The sequence below is a fragment of the Pinus tabuliformis genome, chromosome Q (assembly GCF_031772625.1).
Source record: "Pinus tabuliformis cultivar Carrire ecotype Pingquan chromosome Q, CPIR1, whole genome shotgun sequence".
Taxonomy (NCBI): domain Eukaryota; kingdom Viridiplantae; phylum Streptophyta; class Pinopsida; order Pinales; family Pinaceae; genus Pinus; species Pinus tabuliformis.
The window spans coordinates 372,051,203-372,066,347 of NC_142296.1; the positions used below are offsets into that span (position 1 = coordinate 372,051,203).

The 15,145-nt window shown below is 38.1% G+C and overlaps 1 protein-coding gene across 4 annotated transcripts in view; it reads right to left on the reverse strand.

Moving 5' to 3' along the window:
* EMB3142 (nuclear pore complex protein (DUF3414)) overlaps window positions 1-15,145 on the reverse strand; it is a 447,780-nt gene that overhangs the window by 205,759 nt on the left and 226,876 nt on the right. For all 4 annotated transcript variants that reach the window (XM_089384461.1, XM_089384462.1, XM_089384463.1 and 1 more), the window contains exons 27-29: window positions 14,134-14,226; window positions 13,920-14,033; window positions 13,585-13,755 (exon numbers count right to left, since the gene is read on the reverse strand). In XM_089384461.1, the coding sequence (XP_089240587.1) occupies window positions 13,585-13,755; window positions 13,920-14,033; window positions 14,134-14,226 (378 nt within the window). The remainder of the gene's footprint in view (window positions 1-13,584; window positions 13,756-13,919; window positions 14,034-14,133; window positions 14,227-15,145) is intronic.

Here is a 15,145-nt window from a genome sequence, read left to right on the forward strand (position 1 = left end):
GTTAGCAGTGGCAATGCTATGGGCAGCATGATGCGTCATGTTGAGAGGGAGTTGCAATACAGATGTGGCAATGCTATGGACAGCATGATGCGTCATGGCGATGGCAATGTCATGGGCAGCAGTACAGGAAGAAGCAGTGCACGAGATGTGAGGCAGCAGGCCAAGCATCAGCACAGGTACCAATGAGGAAGATTAGTGTGATGTTTCTATGGTGAAGCATTACTAGAGCACATTCCTCGCTAAGAGGGAGTGTTGATTTTTGGTAGCATCGGATGTGCTCTAGCCATGAAAATTGGTGGAGAGGCTAAGCCACATGAGATATCCAAGACCCAGAAATCGTTTGGGTAAATTCCACCCAGATGAAGAGATATTAAAATAATTAATAATTTTAATGGGATTCCTAAGTCTAAACTTAGGAAAATTGAAATATTAATGTGTATTAATATAAAATGGGTGAGAAAGTTTTAAGAGACGAGGATCAAGCCAAATCTAATCTTAGTCGTTGCTTAGGGACTTAATTTGGGTGCTAAATCGTCAACAAGAAAAGTATAAGAGGAGGCTTGAGGGTCAGTTGGAGATACACCAAGAGAGATCAAGAATTCGATTTTCTGGGGCTGGGTTTGTTCAGGAAATCGAGTTAGAGATCAGTTGCAGTGAGGGGCAGTTCAGCAATGGATTTTGATCCAAGGCTGAGGAATACATATCAGAGAGCCAGCAAAGTGCCGAAAATGGTAGCACAGAACCTAGGAAGGTTGATGCAGAGCCTAAGGAGGCCAACACAGAGGACACAAAGGGTCATAGAGGCTGACGAAGAAGTCGTAGAAGCTAACGTAGAAGTCAAAAAGGCTTCAGAGGCAATGCTGGGAGTGTTTGTGGGGTAGACTGGGAGTTGATCAGCTGACGCAGAGGCAAGGAAGGATGACGCAGTTCCTGAGTGCTTTGAGCAGCTTCCGTTGTCCAACACAAGGAACAGTCGGAGTCAGTGTGGGATTGTTCATCCGGTCGCTGATTTGCCAAAATATCTGTCTCCGAATAGAGGTACTACTGCCAAGGATATTCTCTGAAGGGTGAGCCATCTTTGGCACCCTAGTTGTATTCAGAAATCTGCTTAATAATAAAACCCTCTATATGCTACACCAATTTTCCCAAATTGGGTTTTTCCAAGGACAATTGTCCAAAAATAACGGTGTCCCTTGTGTTGTCTCAGTTTATTTCAGTTGTTGATTTGTATATTTGTGAAGGTTGCAATTGTGTTTACTTCGATGTTTGTGTTATTAAATAACTTGTTAATGTAAAGAACAAGTAGGAGATAGTAAACTAGATATTGCAATAGGGGTTTCTGATGTGTTAGATTCAGAAATTTTCACATTTTGTACCAATGACATTTTGTCCTTCAGCCTTGGGACCAATTCCCATGTCTCGTTCTTTTCAAATTTGATCCAGTTCTTCTTCCATGGCCTTGATCCAATGTTCATCATCGCTAGCTTCTTCAAAGTTGCTAGGATCAAACGTGGATAATAAAGTGAGATGAATTTGTTCTAGCCTACTTCTTTTGGTTCCATTCTTGCATTGATATCCCCAATGATTCGATCTAAAGAGGATTGTTGATTATGTCTTGTCTTGTTCTAGTTGACATTTGTTTCTTTATCTGATTGTTCTTCCTCCAAGGCTTCCTTTTTTATTCTTTATGGTTTTGTTTCTTTTGTCTCTTGTTCGCTTCAAGATGAGCTTCCTTGCTTAGCCTTTTGTCCACTGTTGGAAACACTGAGAGGGGGGTTGAATCAATATTTATTTTCAATTGTTAATTTTTACCAGTTAGATCACTTATATTTAGAACACAAAATGAACAATAAGAATAAATGATTTTATTAATATAATATTTACAATGAATCAAGTACAATTTATATAGGGCTCCAACCCTAGATGAAGACACCGATCTTCAATCTTCCAGGCTCCAACCTGTTGCCAAGCACCAACTTGGACTTTCCAAGGCACCGACCCCAAGGACTCCAATCCTATATCTGCTTCAGGCACCGACCTGGTTTCTTGAGGACTCTGATCCTCTAGGGCTCCAACCCTATCCTTCAAGGCACCAACCCTGTCAGTTTTGGGGCACCGACCCCAAGGACTCCAATCCTTTATCTTCTTCAGGCACCAACCTGGATTCTTGAGGACTTCGATCCTTTAGGGCTCCAACCCTATTCTCCAAGGCACCGACCTTGTTGTTCGAGGCTCCAACCTCCGGGCACCAACCCTCTGGGCTCCAACCCACTCTCGTGCTTCGTCTAGATGTGTTTGATAGTATCTCATAGATCCCAAAACCTTCTTCACCGAGCCCTGTCAATCTTCAACTTCACTGTAGTCTTCCACGCTACATTATCAATAACAACCTTGTCAATTAGAACGTATCACCACTACACTTCATCGTACCCAAACAAGTTCTTCAAGTCACATTACTAGGACTTCCATCAATGCATTATGAGGTCTTCACCAATGCTTCCAAGATTAGTTTCAAGATGTCTTCATGGGATACTTCAAGATCTGCTACTGCAAGAAGTCTTCAAATCTTCCCAACAAGATGCCTTTAATAAGAATATTCCAATAATGCCTTGATGATGCTTCAACAATGCTTTCTCCAAGATAGGCACTTTACTAGCTGGTCAACAATACATTAGAAGTATCTCCAACAATTTTCAGTATTCCAAAACGCCTTCAATAGTCCTTGCAATTGCTTCCTAGATTAATCTTCAAAGATGCTTTCAACCCTTAGAAATAATGATATAAACCCTTAGAAAAAGGACTCGGCCCACAAGGAATCTCAGCCTGGCAAAGAAGATAACTCAGCGCCTTCTATGACTAATCTCAAACTCAACAACTCGGCTTCCAAAGATAGCAATAATTCAGCCCTTTACAAGAACTCGACCTCACAAATGATCTTGGATCCAATAGATAAGCTCAGCTTCCCAAAATGTGATGAAGAACTCGGCCTCCTTAGAAAAATGAATTTCACCCACCAATTAAATCAAACAACTCGGCCTCCAAGGGAATAAGAAACTTGGCCTCCAAAGTAACAAACAACGCGGCCTCCAGATAAAATGTAATTCGACTTTCAAGAATCACAAGCGAATTCAGCTTCTGACGATGAACTCAACCTAAGGGTTTTCATAGGTGCGTAATGAAGGAGTTGTTACAAAAGTGAGACTGCAAAAGAAACAAAACCCTGCGTAGTCTTCAACAAGCAACCAATTAAGTCTGCGTAGGTCAATACGAGATTTCAACAAAACTTGGAGGTAATTCTACAGGTGGTCCGATGCTTCTTCAAGTGCGTTCGAAATTGCCAGAAAATTCTATCTCTTGTGAACTAGATCTTTTGTTTCAAAATTCGATGAATAAATCCAAAAGAACCGAGCTGCATATATATATAAAATCGTTTCGATATCAGTGGTGAGGGGGCATGGTTGTTGTTTTCAAGGAGACGACGTGTTTTTTACCAAGCTGAACAACTCAGCGTTATAAAAAAATTCCTCAGCGTTATCCTTGAGTTCGTGTTAAATATGTTACAAATTCTATGCCAATATGTAATCTGTCCAACATTAAACCTTTGTACCCATCCATCCAATGTCAAATATTTGATAAGCTTTGATGTTTATAAGGTTTATTGCATGCCATGGAGGAGCATTATAAAAGTTTTATTAATGTATAAAATTATTATTAAAAAATGGTCTAAAGTTAAAATGTTTTGAGGTACCCTTTTTAATAATATTTTTTATGAATGGGTTTTTAGGGTTTTAGGATGCTATACTATAATGGTAGGTTTATTATGTTAGGGCATTAATACTTAGGTTTTCTAGGATTTATGTTCATAGACTTAGGAAATGTTATTTGGCATGCTTCGATATTGCTAGACATACATTTAGGGCATCATTAAGAACGAGCATTCCTAGGGTTAGGGTTTTAATAGAACTAGGGTTTCATGCTAGGGTTTACTTGCCAACATTTTATTCATGCAACAACTAGGATGTCATCTACATCTAGGGTTTAGGGTTTCATTATGATGGCATTCAGAATCTAGGGGTTTTCACTTAGGGGTGAATTTTCACACCTTAGGGTCAATGTCTTGCACCTAGGGTTTTCATGAGGTTCATGTATCACAAGAATATTTGCCATCTGAAATAATGTCATATTGACATCAATGACAACCTAGATTACGAACTTCATCAAATGTCACATTGATGCTTTTAACTATCTGGTTGAGTCTCATATTATAGCATTTGTATGGTTTACTTTTGTGTGAGTACCCAACAAATATGCCTTTATCTACTCGAGAGTCAAATTTTCCAATTTTCTTGTCCTCCCTTTTAATGTAGCATTCGCTCCCAAAGACTCTGAAATGTTTAACATTTGTTGGTCTCCCCTTCCATAGTTCGTATGGAGTTTTGTTACAATTACTTTGAAGCATCCCTCTATTCAGAATATGCCTTGTTGTCTCCATTGCCTGAACACAAAATAAGTCGCTTAATTTTGAATCATTCTACATAGTTATGGCTATTTCTTCTATTGTTCTATTTTCCCTTTCCGCGACCCCATTTTGTTGTGGTACCTTGGCTGCTGAGAACTATATTTTTATTCGATGTTGCTCGCAAAAGTGTTGCAATTCTTTAGATGTGAATTCCCCTCCATTAACTGATCTCAAACATTTGATTTTTAAATCATTTTCATTCTCAACCATTTCCTTGTAGATTATGAAGCATTCAAAGGCTTTGGACTTCTTCTTCAAAAAACTCACTATTGTCATCCTAGTATAATCGTCAATCATTAGCATGAAGTAATTGTTCACCATCCAATCCTTTGGTTCTCATCAATCCACATAAATCGGGGTGTACAAAACTCTAATGGTTTTGTCGTGGAGTGTTCTTTGATCTTCAATTCAACTCTTGTCTGTTTTCCATGCCTATAAAGTTTACATGAGGTGTTGGTTGGCTTTCAAATATGCGGCATTTCTCTCATAGCTTCCTTTTTATTGATTCTAAAAAAGTTGTCAAAGTTTGTGTGTCCCATCCTTCTGTTCCAAAGCAAACTTTCATCCTCTATCGCCAACCTTTGTTTTTAATCGCATCCAACATGTATATGTCATTTAGAGTCCTAGTTGTAGTTGCCACCATCTTGCCAGATTTCTCTTTCCTTATTTCACATTTTATTGAGTCAAATAACAGCGTGTGTCCTTGATCACACATTTGACTTACGCTTAGCAGACCATGATTCATGTTTTCTATGAATAACACATCTTTTGTTGTAGCACCCTTGCCTCCTAGCTTAATTGTTCCAATTCCTATAACATTTGTGGAACCATCATTCCCAAATGAGACTATTCTATCACTTCCTTCCTCCAGAGATAGAAATCTGTTTTTATCCCCGGTCATATGTGTTGAGCAACCATTGTCAACATACCATACACTCTTCTTGCTTTGAGTTTTTAGCACAACTTTCATTTTTCTTCTTCTAGACCTTTAGTAAAGCATTTTGATTTTGTTGTGATTCCCTTGGAGGAGTGGCTAACCTGCAATCTTTAGTCATATGTCCAAAATTGTTTCATTTCTAGCATTCTACTTCATCACTCAAGTATCCAAACCTGATATAATTTTGCTTGTAATCTTCTCAAGAATTTTTGGGGTAATCATTACTGGAGTAACTTCCAAGGTTGCTTATGTTCCTAGTATAAGCTTTGCAATTTAAAGTTTTATGTCCAAAATTTTTGCAAGAATAGAAAACACCAAGAAAGATGGTCTCATACCTAAGAGGGTAAGATATCATGATGTTGTTCTCCAAAGGCCTTTTTCTTGAGATTTCTTCAATGTGGGCTAGTGATTTTGCATCTCTTGGACCCTTTGTTTTGAAGGGAAGCTTTCTTCCTATTCAAAATGTAACTAGTCCCAGTCTTCATAATTGTTGTACTCATTTCAATATGTATCCTATGTAACAAACAAAAGAAGAAAAGAAAAATTTATTATTATTAAAGCATGGGTTTCATGCTCTTTATTGATGGCCTTCTAGGTAAAAGCATGTTCTTCATGTTTCTAGGGGTTTCTAGGTCTTAGGATTTATTATCATAAGTCAAAAGAGTCAACATCATGTTTATAAGACCCTTCTAGGCAAAATGTAATTGTAAAAGGAATTATTTTTGAGTCTAGAAAGTCCTAGAAACTCCAAAAGTACAAGTCAGCCTTGGTAGTTACAAGTCGGCCTAAAAGAGGGAATTTGACCCCTTGGAAAGGCTATATAAAGAAGCAGTGCAACCTCATTTAGCACTCACTCACTCAGGAAGTTCGATCTCTCAAGAAAGAATTTGATCTATAGCTGGCAAGCAAGAAAAGCAAGAGCGAAGGTCTAGGAGAAGAAGGAAGGACGAAAAATCTCTGTTTTGGGCTCTCTCTCTCTCACACATGCAAAGTTTTAGGGTTTTTGGTGTTGTAGGAGGCTGAAGTTGCAAGTCTGAGATACAGTAGGACGAAGTGCAAAACCTTGTAGTTGGAAGGGAGAAAACCCTACCTTGACCTCATTGACCTGAGGAGTTGTCTTGCTCTACGAAGGTCTCAGGAGGAAGCAGGATTATGGTTTCTAGACGAAGTGCAAGGCTGAAATTGCAGGGTCAAAGTTGTAGAACGAGTTGCAACATTGAAGCTGGCAGGTCAATGTTGCAGTTTGAAGCTAGTTGGTGCAGAATCGGGGAAGGACTTGTTGGAAAGCTAACTTGGTACTTGGAGGAGGACTTGGCTTAGGGATTGGGTCTTTGCATCTCAATTAAAGCAAATTCTACAAGAAGAGAAGAGTTTTTCAGGTTTTCCCCTTGGAGAGGTTGTGCCCTGACTAAGAGCCTAATTTATGTTTCCTCTGTTGTTGTTGTTTCGTTCTTGATATTTGTTGATGAAAAGATCTAACTAAAGAACATCAAGAAGATTAATAAAGTTCACAAGGAAATATTAATGTTAAGGAAAATAAGAATTAATAAGCTGCCACATTACATTTTCCAACATTTCCTTCTTTATGGAACCCTTAATAATATATGCATAAGTTTTATGTTCATCTTCCTCTTTTGTCACCAAGGAACATGAGCCTTTCACGAGTGTTTGTTTGTAGATTAATCATATTTTGTGACTACATGGCCTTCGACTGCTGATGATTTCATCCAATACTTTGGAGTTGTTTGCAAAGTTTTGCTAAGCATTCCTTTTCTATGCTTCCTTCCATAGAGAGACTATCTTTGGTTCTAAATCTTCCCTAGCCTTGTTGCTTTCTTCCAATTTTCTTTTGATTGATTCTTCGATTTTTTTGGCTTCTTCCATCTGTACCTTAAGATTGATGATAATAATTTATGATTCTTTCATCTTCTTATCAAGGCTTTTGGCATGTTCTTTCAATTCTCTTATAGCTCAGCTTCCAGTGTTTTGACATTTCCTCTTTCAACCTTGAGATCCTTTAAAGTGCTAATAAGCTCTCTTTCAAGATCAACCTCGCCTTCTTCTTCTTCATCATCTTCTTCCTCTTCAGGAGTTTCCTTCTTATTGTCCCTTGCCATGAATAACACTCTTCCTGTGTCATTTTCGTCATCACTATCGCTCTCTTCTTCAAATGAGGAGTTGTCTTCTTTTGAATAGAAGCTTTTCTTAAAGCCTTTCTTTTTACCTTTCTTGTTGTATCTTCTTTAATTTTTATTTGCTTTCCTGGGAGCTGCCTCTTCATCGTCATTGTCTAAGTTCCTTGCATGACAACACTTAGAGGCAAAACGACCAATCTCACCACTATTCAAACATATTAAGGGGAGCTTACCTTAGTATTTGCTTATTCCTCTTTTCAACTTTCACACAGAGTTAGCTATCTCTTCATCTGAAATTTCATCACTGCAACAATTGGGGCTTGTTAGTTTTTGTAGCATCAGATGTGTTCTAGTCACGAAACTTGGTAGAAGGGCTAGAATACATGAGATCTCCAAAACCCAAAAATAGTTTTTGGAAATTCAACCTAGAGATAGCTCAATTAAATTAACTGACCAATAATTAAATTATCCTAAGTTTAACTTAGGAAATCTGGTTAATTAATAGTAATTAATTGAGTTTAGTGAGAATTTTCTAGAAACTCACATGGATCAATCCAGAAATTATTTGAGCCATCGATTAAGATTTAATCTTGGTCGTTGGAGTCCCAACAGAAATATATAAGAAGGGATCGATGTGGTGATGGAGAAGATACACTTAAGCAGCAGTTCCTTGTGCAGATCGAGCTAGCAGCAGTAGAGTTCGAGCAAGAGAGGGGCATAGTGTTAGTGAGCGGCAGGGACAGTTATCTGTAGGAATATTTCCAAATCCGGAGAGGCAACAGCAAGAGGTTGAGTTATTCCCAATGATGGGCGGCATGAGTGCGAGCAGTGCAAGTGGGGGCAGAACGAGTGCGAGCAAAGCATGTGCAAGAAGCATGAGTGTGGGCAAAGCGAGTAAAAACAGCACAAGCGCGGGCAGAGCGAGTGTCGAGCTGCTTGCGGAGGAAGGGAAATTCCCTTAGATAATTTCGGCTAGATTTTCTTGTTGTGGATTGCTAGTTTTCGACATCCAGATTGTACTCAGAATTTTTGTTGATCAATAAATAATAAAACCCTCAATTGTTGCACCGATTTTCCCACATTGGGTTTTTTCAATGACAATTGTCCAAAAATAACAGTGTCACAATTCTTGTGTGCGCTAGAATTTCTCAGTTTCCCGTATTTTATTTTCCACGGTATTTTTATGGTGAAAATTGTAGTTGTGATTTATTCAATGTTTTTCGTAGTAAATAAACTGCATAATTAAACTTATATTAGAAGAATAATTTCCAGTCACTGCAATAGATGAAATTTTCACATGGTATCACAAAATAAGTGATCAATTGAGAAGCTCGAAGCAGAGGAGAGAATTTCATTGCCCAGAGGGAGCAGTGACAGCTCAGATTTTCACCGAGAAGACTTCCGATTGGACGTAGAATGTTTTGCAGCAGCAGAATCAGTGTCAAGTAAAAGAGGAATAGCACACAAATTGTCTTTTCTATGACCATGGACAAAATTGACATTCAAGAGGCTTCATATTTGTATTCTACGTTGGAGGACAAATTTGATTGTTCGTCAGGATCAACTTCATAGTGGAGCATCAGTTCATATGACAAGGGTTAGAGAATATTTCCCTAGATAAAAGGAAGAGCAGATGGACTTCCAGATTACGATGGGAAACACAACGAAGTGTACTCTAGTAGGGAGAGGTACCATCGATTTTCAGAGAGAATCAGGAACAAGCACCAGCGCTATACATGTATTGCATGTACCAAGATTGGGTATGAACCCGATTTCAGTTTCCCAGTTACAGGGTAAGGGATATGATATCCACTTCGTAGGGAAGAAAGTGTTTGTCAAACACTCAAGCTATAAGAGGGTAAAACAAATTGGAGTTCGAAGCAACAGATTGTACAGGTTACATCTCGACACTCCAATGGCACTAATAGGCAATGACAGTAGAATGGGACATCTACATCATGGAGCACTCAAGATGCTCAAGGAAACAGTAATAGGGGTTCCAAAACTTGGCACAAAACACGACGATGTGTGCAGAGGATGCGTACTTGGGAAGTATGCTAAGGCAACATTCCCAAGAAGTGACAGCAGAGAAAATGGCGTGTTAGGACTTATACATTCAGATATTTGTGGCATGATGTCCACTAGAGCTCTCAGTGGTGCCGAATACTTCGTTAACTATATTGATGATTATTCCAAGAAAAAATGGATCTACTTGTTGAAGACCAAAGATGAGGTCTTCAATTGTTTCATACAATATAAGGCTCTCATGGAGAATGCAACAGGGAAGAAGATCAAGGTGCTTCGCTCAAATAATGGTGGAGACTATATTGATAAAGACTTCACAAATTTATGTGTGAAGGCATCAGAAGAGAATGGACAACTCCATATAATCCACAGCAGAATCAGGTAGCGGAGCGGAAAAACAAAACCATAGTTGGGGATGCAAAAGCTATGCTATATGACCAGGATTTGCCCAGATTTCTATGGACAGAGGCATGTAATACGACAATGTATATTTAGAACAGGACTCCTCATAGAGCACTGGGGAAGAAAACAACAGAAGGGATTGTATCTTGAATGTATATGCTCATGAATGTACTTTGACTCTATATAGTGGATTGTATCTTGGTCATCTTTACTAACTCCTAGAACTTAACCTAATTAGTTGAACCTTAAATATTTTTTAGAGTCCACCCCCCTTGGCCTTGACTAGGAGTGAGCCTAGACGGAGAAGTTGAGAATTGAGTGGCAGCCTCAACTCGAGACTTGCCCCCAAGAACACACCAGGTTGAGTTCAAGATTTTCTCCACAATACTCCCAGGTGTGGATAAAGGCGGCAACATACCTCATCCTCCAATGTCATATCATACCAACTCAAACTACTGACAGATCTAGACAAAGTCTCTCATCCACCACTTTGTCACTGACACTAAATCCAAGATCCTCTTGGATCCATCCACATGTTGTCCTAGCAAATTGTACGACTACCCTTGTCTGATGCCAACCACTACTGCTACATCTAAGGTTACTCCCTCTAGACATAGAAGCACATGTCCATGCTGGAACAAAACTCTATATCCAACATCTTCCAAAGCTGATACTGAGAGCAAGTTTACCATCATCCCTGGAACAAACAACGCACCCACCACTTCCATAAACCCTCCCGACTCTAGCTAGAATCCCACACATCCAACCCCCTTTACTACACGTGTGGTACTAGTCCCACAAGTCACACTACAATCTGAGTATGTCTTTGAAACATTGCGGAACATTGACCTCATCCCCGTCATGTGTCTAGATGCTCCACTGTCCAATAGCCATAATCCATTGTCCTCATACACAGTAATACGACTGCCTAAAATACAGGCGAAAAGAGAAAACTCTTTCTCAAATCCCTTAACAAAGCCATCAATCTCAATTGATGTTGCTACTACTACTTTAGTCTCTTTTTTCTTCTTCTTCTTCATGTATGGACATTGGCTTGCATAGTGACCAGTCTTGTGACATGCAAAGCATTCACTTTGCCCATGTCCTTCTCAGAAGTAGATCCCCTACTTCACGTAACCTTACCTTTTCCCTTTCCAATCATAGCAACATTCTACTCATCAACTCTGTCATGTTCGCTTGTATTTTTGGAACCTCTCCTTGTCTCTTCCTGTATGAAATCATCCCACAATCCTCCCAAATGGGAAGATTTTCCCATGCAACAATCCTATCAACAAAGACATCCCATTTCTTAGGAAAACCACTCAAGGTTGATCTCACCAACTCTAAACTTTGAATAGTTTCCCCCACTACTGACAACTCATCTCTAATTTGTATGATCTTGTGAGGTATGATGCAATTGTGTCATTTGCAGACATCTTGGTACTTCTCAGTTCGTAATACCATCTTCCTATTTTCATTGGAACTTTGGTATAACTTAGTTAAGGCTCCCCACATATCAAAAACATTAGCCTTACTTGTAACATGAGGAATGACATGGTCTTTAATGGAATCAAAAAGAATCCTCTTAGCTTTAACATTCTTCTTCTTGTATTCTTCTAAAGTATTGGGTTCGTAGGAACAACTACAAACTTCTCAACAATGTCCCACAACTCTTGTGCATCCAGCAACAAAACTATACAATTTTTCCAAGGACTAAAACCATTTGCCCCATCCAACCTATCCTCAAACCTCAACCCAATAGCCATGACCTACCCAACTGACAAACAGTACTCTTCCCTTCACTTTCCAAGCAAAACACCTGTAATATCCCTGTGCCAAAATCTGTCCACTAAACCTCAAAGCCCTACCTCTGATACCATGTTGAAAATTTTGCTTAACCCAAATCTTGATTTCAACCCTCAATAAATTACTTAACACAGATTAATACAAGGAAATTAGCTTAGCATTCAAATTTCAAATTTAAGAGCAGAAATACATTGAGCTAACAAATTTGAAAATGCACAACAGCAATGAACAGTAGACACACATTTATCATATATATTTGACACGTGATATTTCTCGGCAAAGCCCCCTCAAAAACCCTGAAGGGAAAACCAGTCGAGAGAAAAAATTTATTAATGAGCTCACAGAAAAAGTTCTTGGTTTACAACAGTAATAAATGCATTATATTGTCCTCATTTTTTGTGCCCAGCACTGTGTACGGCTTATATGACCCTGTACCTTGTTGTTCCGGCCTACACGACCCTGCACCTTGTTCAGTCATAAATTGTTCTACGGTATTGTACAGCCTTCAAAACCATTGCACAGCCAGTGGAAAACTCGTTGTACAATCTACCAATAATGTTGTCCTCCTTTTGGAATGCATGCCCCTTTCTTCCCTTGAGAAATGTACCTTCCCTCTTGTTGACCCTCTTCTCCTTCCACTCTCCAAAATCTCTCTCTCAAAAATGTGCCTTCACTCTTGTTGATCCTCTTCTCCTTCAGCTCTCCAAAATCTCTCTCTCAGAAATGTGCCTCTTCACTCTCCAAAATCTCTTTTTATGTCTGATTAAAACGGTTATAACTAACTCTAATATCTTGAATGGTCAAGATTAGATATTGGTCCACAAGATCAACAGACATGACTTAATCTCTCATTGAGATCACTTAAATCACTTAAGTGACCCAACTTTATAATATAAAGTCACTTTCACTTTATAATCATTAATTATAAAAAGTACTTTATAAAATCACTTTATAAAGTCATTAATATAAAAATCACTTTATAAAATCATTTTATAAAGTCACCATCTAGAGAGTGTTGCTCAGACACTTCCACATGCTAGGCACTGCCAATGCAGAAGTACCTGTCCGAGCTACCCCAAAAATATAACACTTTCACATGTCTCTTCATTAATCATTAATTAATTATTATTTAATTATGAACAATTTATTTATTTTATCTATATTATTTTATATATTTATGTTCATACCAGGCAACAGGGATATCAATGAGCATATCTAGAAGCATATCCATACACAACACTAACTCTAGCATATTTATTGGCATTGATGGGGACTTAGGATTTGAATAAATTATAATAAACAAATCAGAGTCAAAAGTTTGTTATAAAAACATTTCACTACTATTGAATTTATCAAATTGAATAAACGAATAGATTTTCTCATATTATGGCTGAATGTTACAATTACTAAGCTAATAGCAATAAATATCTTATAAATGTCCAAAGAAAAATGATATCTGAATGTTGGAATTAGCTGATCTGTGATAAGGCATATCCCAGACCTTGGATAAGCGTGTAGAGTAACACAAGATAGAAATGGCACCAAAAATAAGAATCTCCAAATTATAAGACAGAACATAAATAGCATTCATTCAAACAAGTAAATAATTGAATGGCTAGGTGCAAATCTGCGTTATTGATAACAGCCATTTCCATTTAGCTCAAATAACTGTTAATCTGAAGTAAGTAATGGGGGAGATGATTTAAAGAGAAATGGGATTATTAATCATAGAGAAAAAATACAAAGACCTAAGGACTTACCTCCACAAGCTGTGACCAGCCAACTAACATATGCAACTGAGCTGCGTGTTCCTCAAGATTTTTATTGTATTTCCATCCCCATCTTAACAACTGCTGAACAATATTCTTTAATTCAACCAACCTTCTTTCATGGATAACAGCATCTGTTTGGGCTTCTATCCGCCTATATTCCTAAGAAGCAAAATGAATTTTTAAACTCAGATCAATATGAATGGGAGACATCGTGAACAAAGATAAAATATTTACCTGCCATATCTTGGTTACACATGACCCAATAACAATAATCAACAGATTACCTATTGATCATTTATCAAAATAAGAAACAACTTACTAACCTGCCAAAGCTTATCCCGAAAAGCAGCAAGATCAATCAACCGATAGCCTCTCTCTGAATAGTAATAAACTCCGCCCTTCTCTACTACTGCCGAATTTCCTAGTGTCTCGTCAACCTATAGATGTCCATCAAGATATCAAAAATTGACCGTATGAAATATTAAAAAGGCGATGTGTCTGTTTGTTTTTTTCACTAAAATTCCATTAGAATCTTACCAATAAATCATCCTTAAATTTCAGTACTGGTTGTGGAAAGTTGATGCTAGTTTCAGGAGGCCGAAATTGAATCACATCAAGAAGCTCCAGCACCTGGAACAAAATACTGAGCTACTTGAACCAGGACAGAGAGTCGCTGAATATTCTTATATAGAGGATAATCAATTTCAACAAGTCTTTGAATGAAGAAATGAAACAAACTACTCAATTTGTATTTCTAAATTAAAACTGAATTAAAAAGCAGTTCCAGCATTCCATGTACCTGAATTTAATATCACTAAAACAGAACACTGAAACTAGCACACTGATTGAATGTCCTTAAAGTATAATGCATCCACAACTCCAAGTTGTAAATGAAATTGTACATTTGCACACACAGTGTTAAATAGGGACATGTTCCCAATGGTAGGATGCCCATTCCCATGCTCCGACGATGTGGCTACTCCAACAGGGACATTTCTCCACGTCCCTTTTCAGGGGGGCATTAGGAAATGCACAGGGGAAGACTCCCACAAACTCCAAAAGTTAAAACCAATGTTGCAAATATCAATATCAGCAAAATATCTCTGAGAGTCACAAACTCAATATATTGGAAAATATGTGGAAAATATCAGCAAACATTAATGAACCTAGAAAATACACAAAAAAAAAAAAAAACTTTTTTTATTTTCTCAAATATCTAAACCTGAGATAAGAGAGAGTCCTTAAGATAGTATGGAGATTGCGATCATTGTTGCCATCCAAAATTAAACTATGGATTATAAGAGGATATTGTTTAAATGAGCCCACTGTCAATTTTATGGCCTATTAAATTATTAATCTTCTTTCAGCAGGGGCGTATCTATACCCATTGCAACATTCCTAAACACCGTTGTAAGCCCAAGGTCACGAATAAAAAGCCATGTAACAACCATGTGAGACCCTATAGCCATCCTAGACCTTGTGTCGTATTGAGTCAATCTAGTTTTGGTCAGACCATGGCTAGTCCCTGTTAGTTCATTTAGGGTCTTGT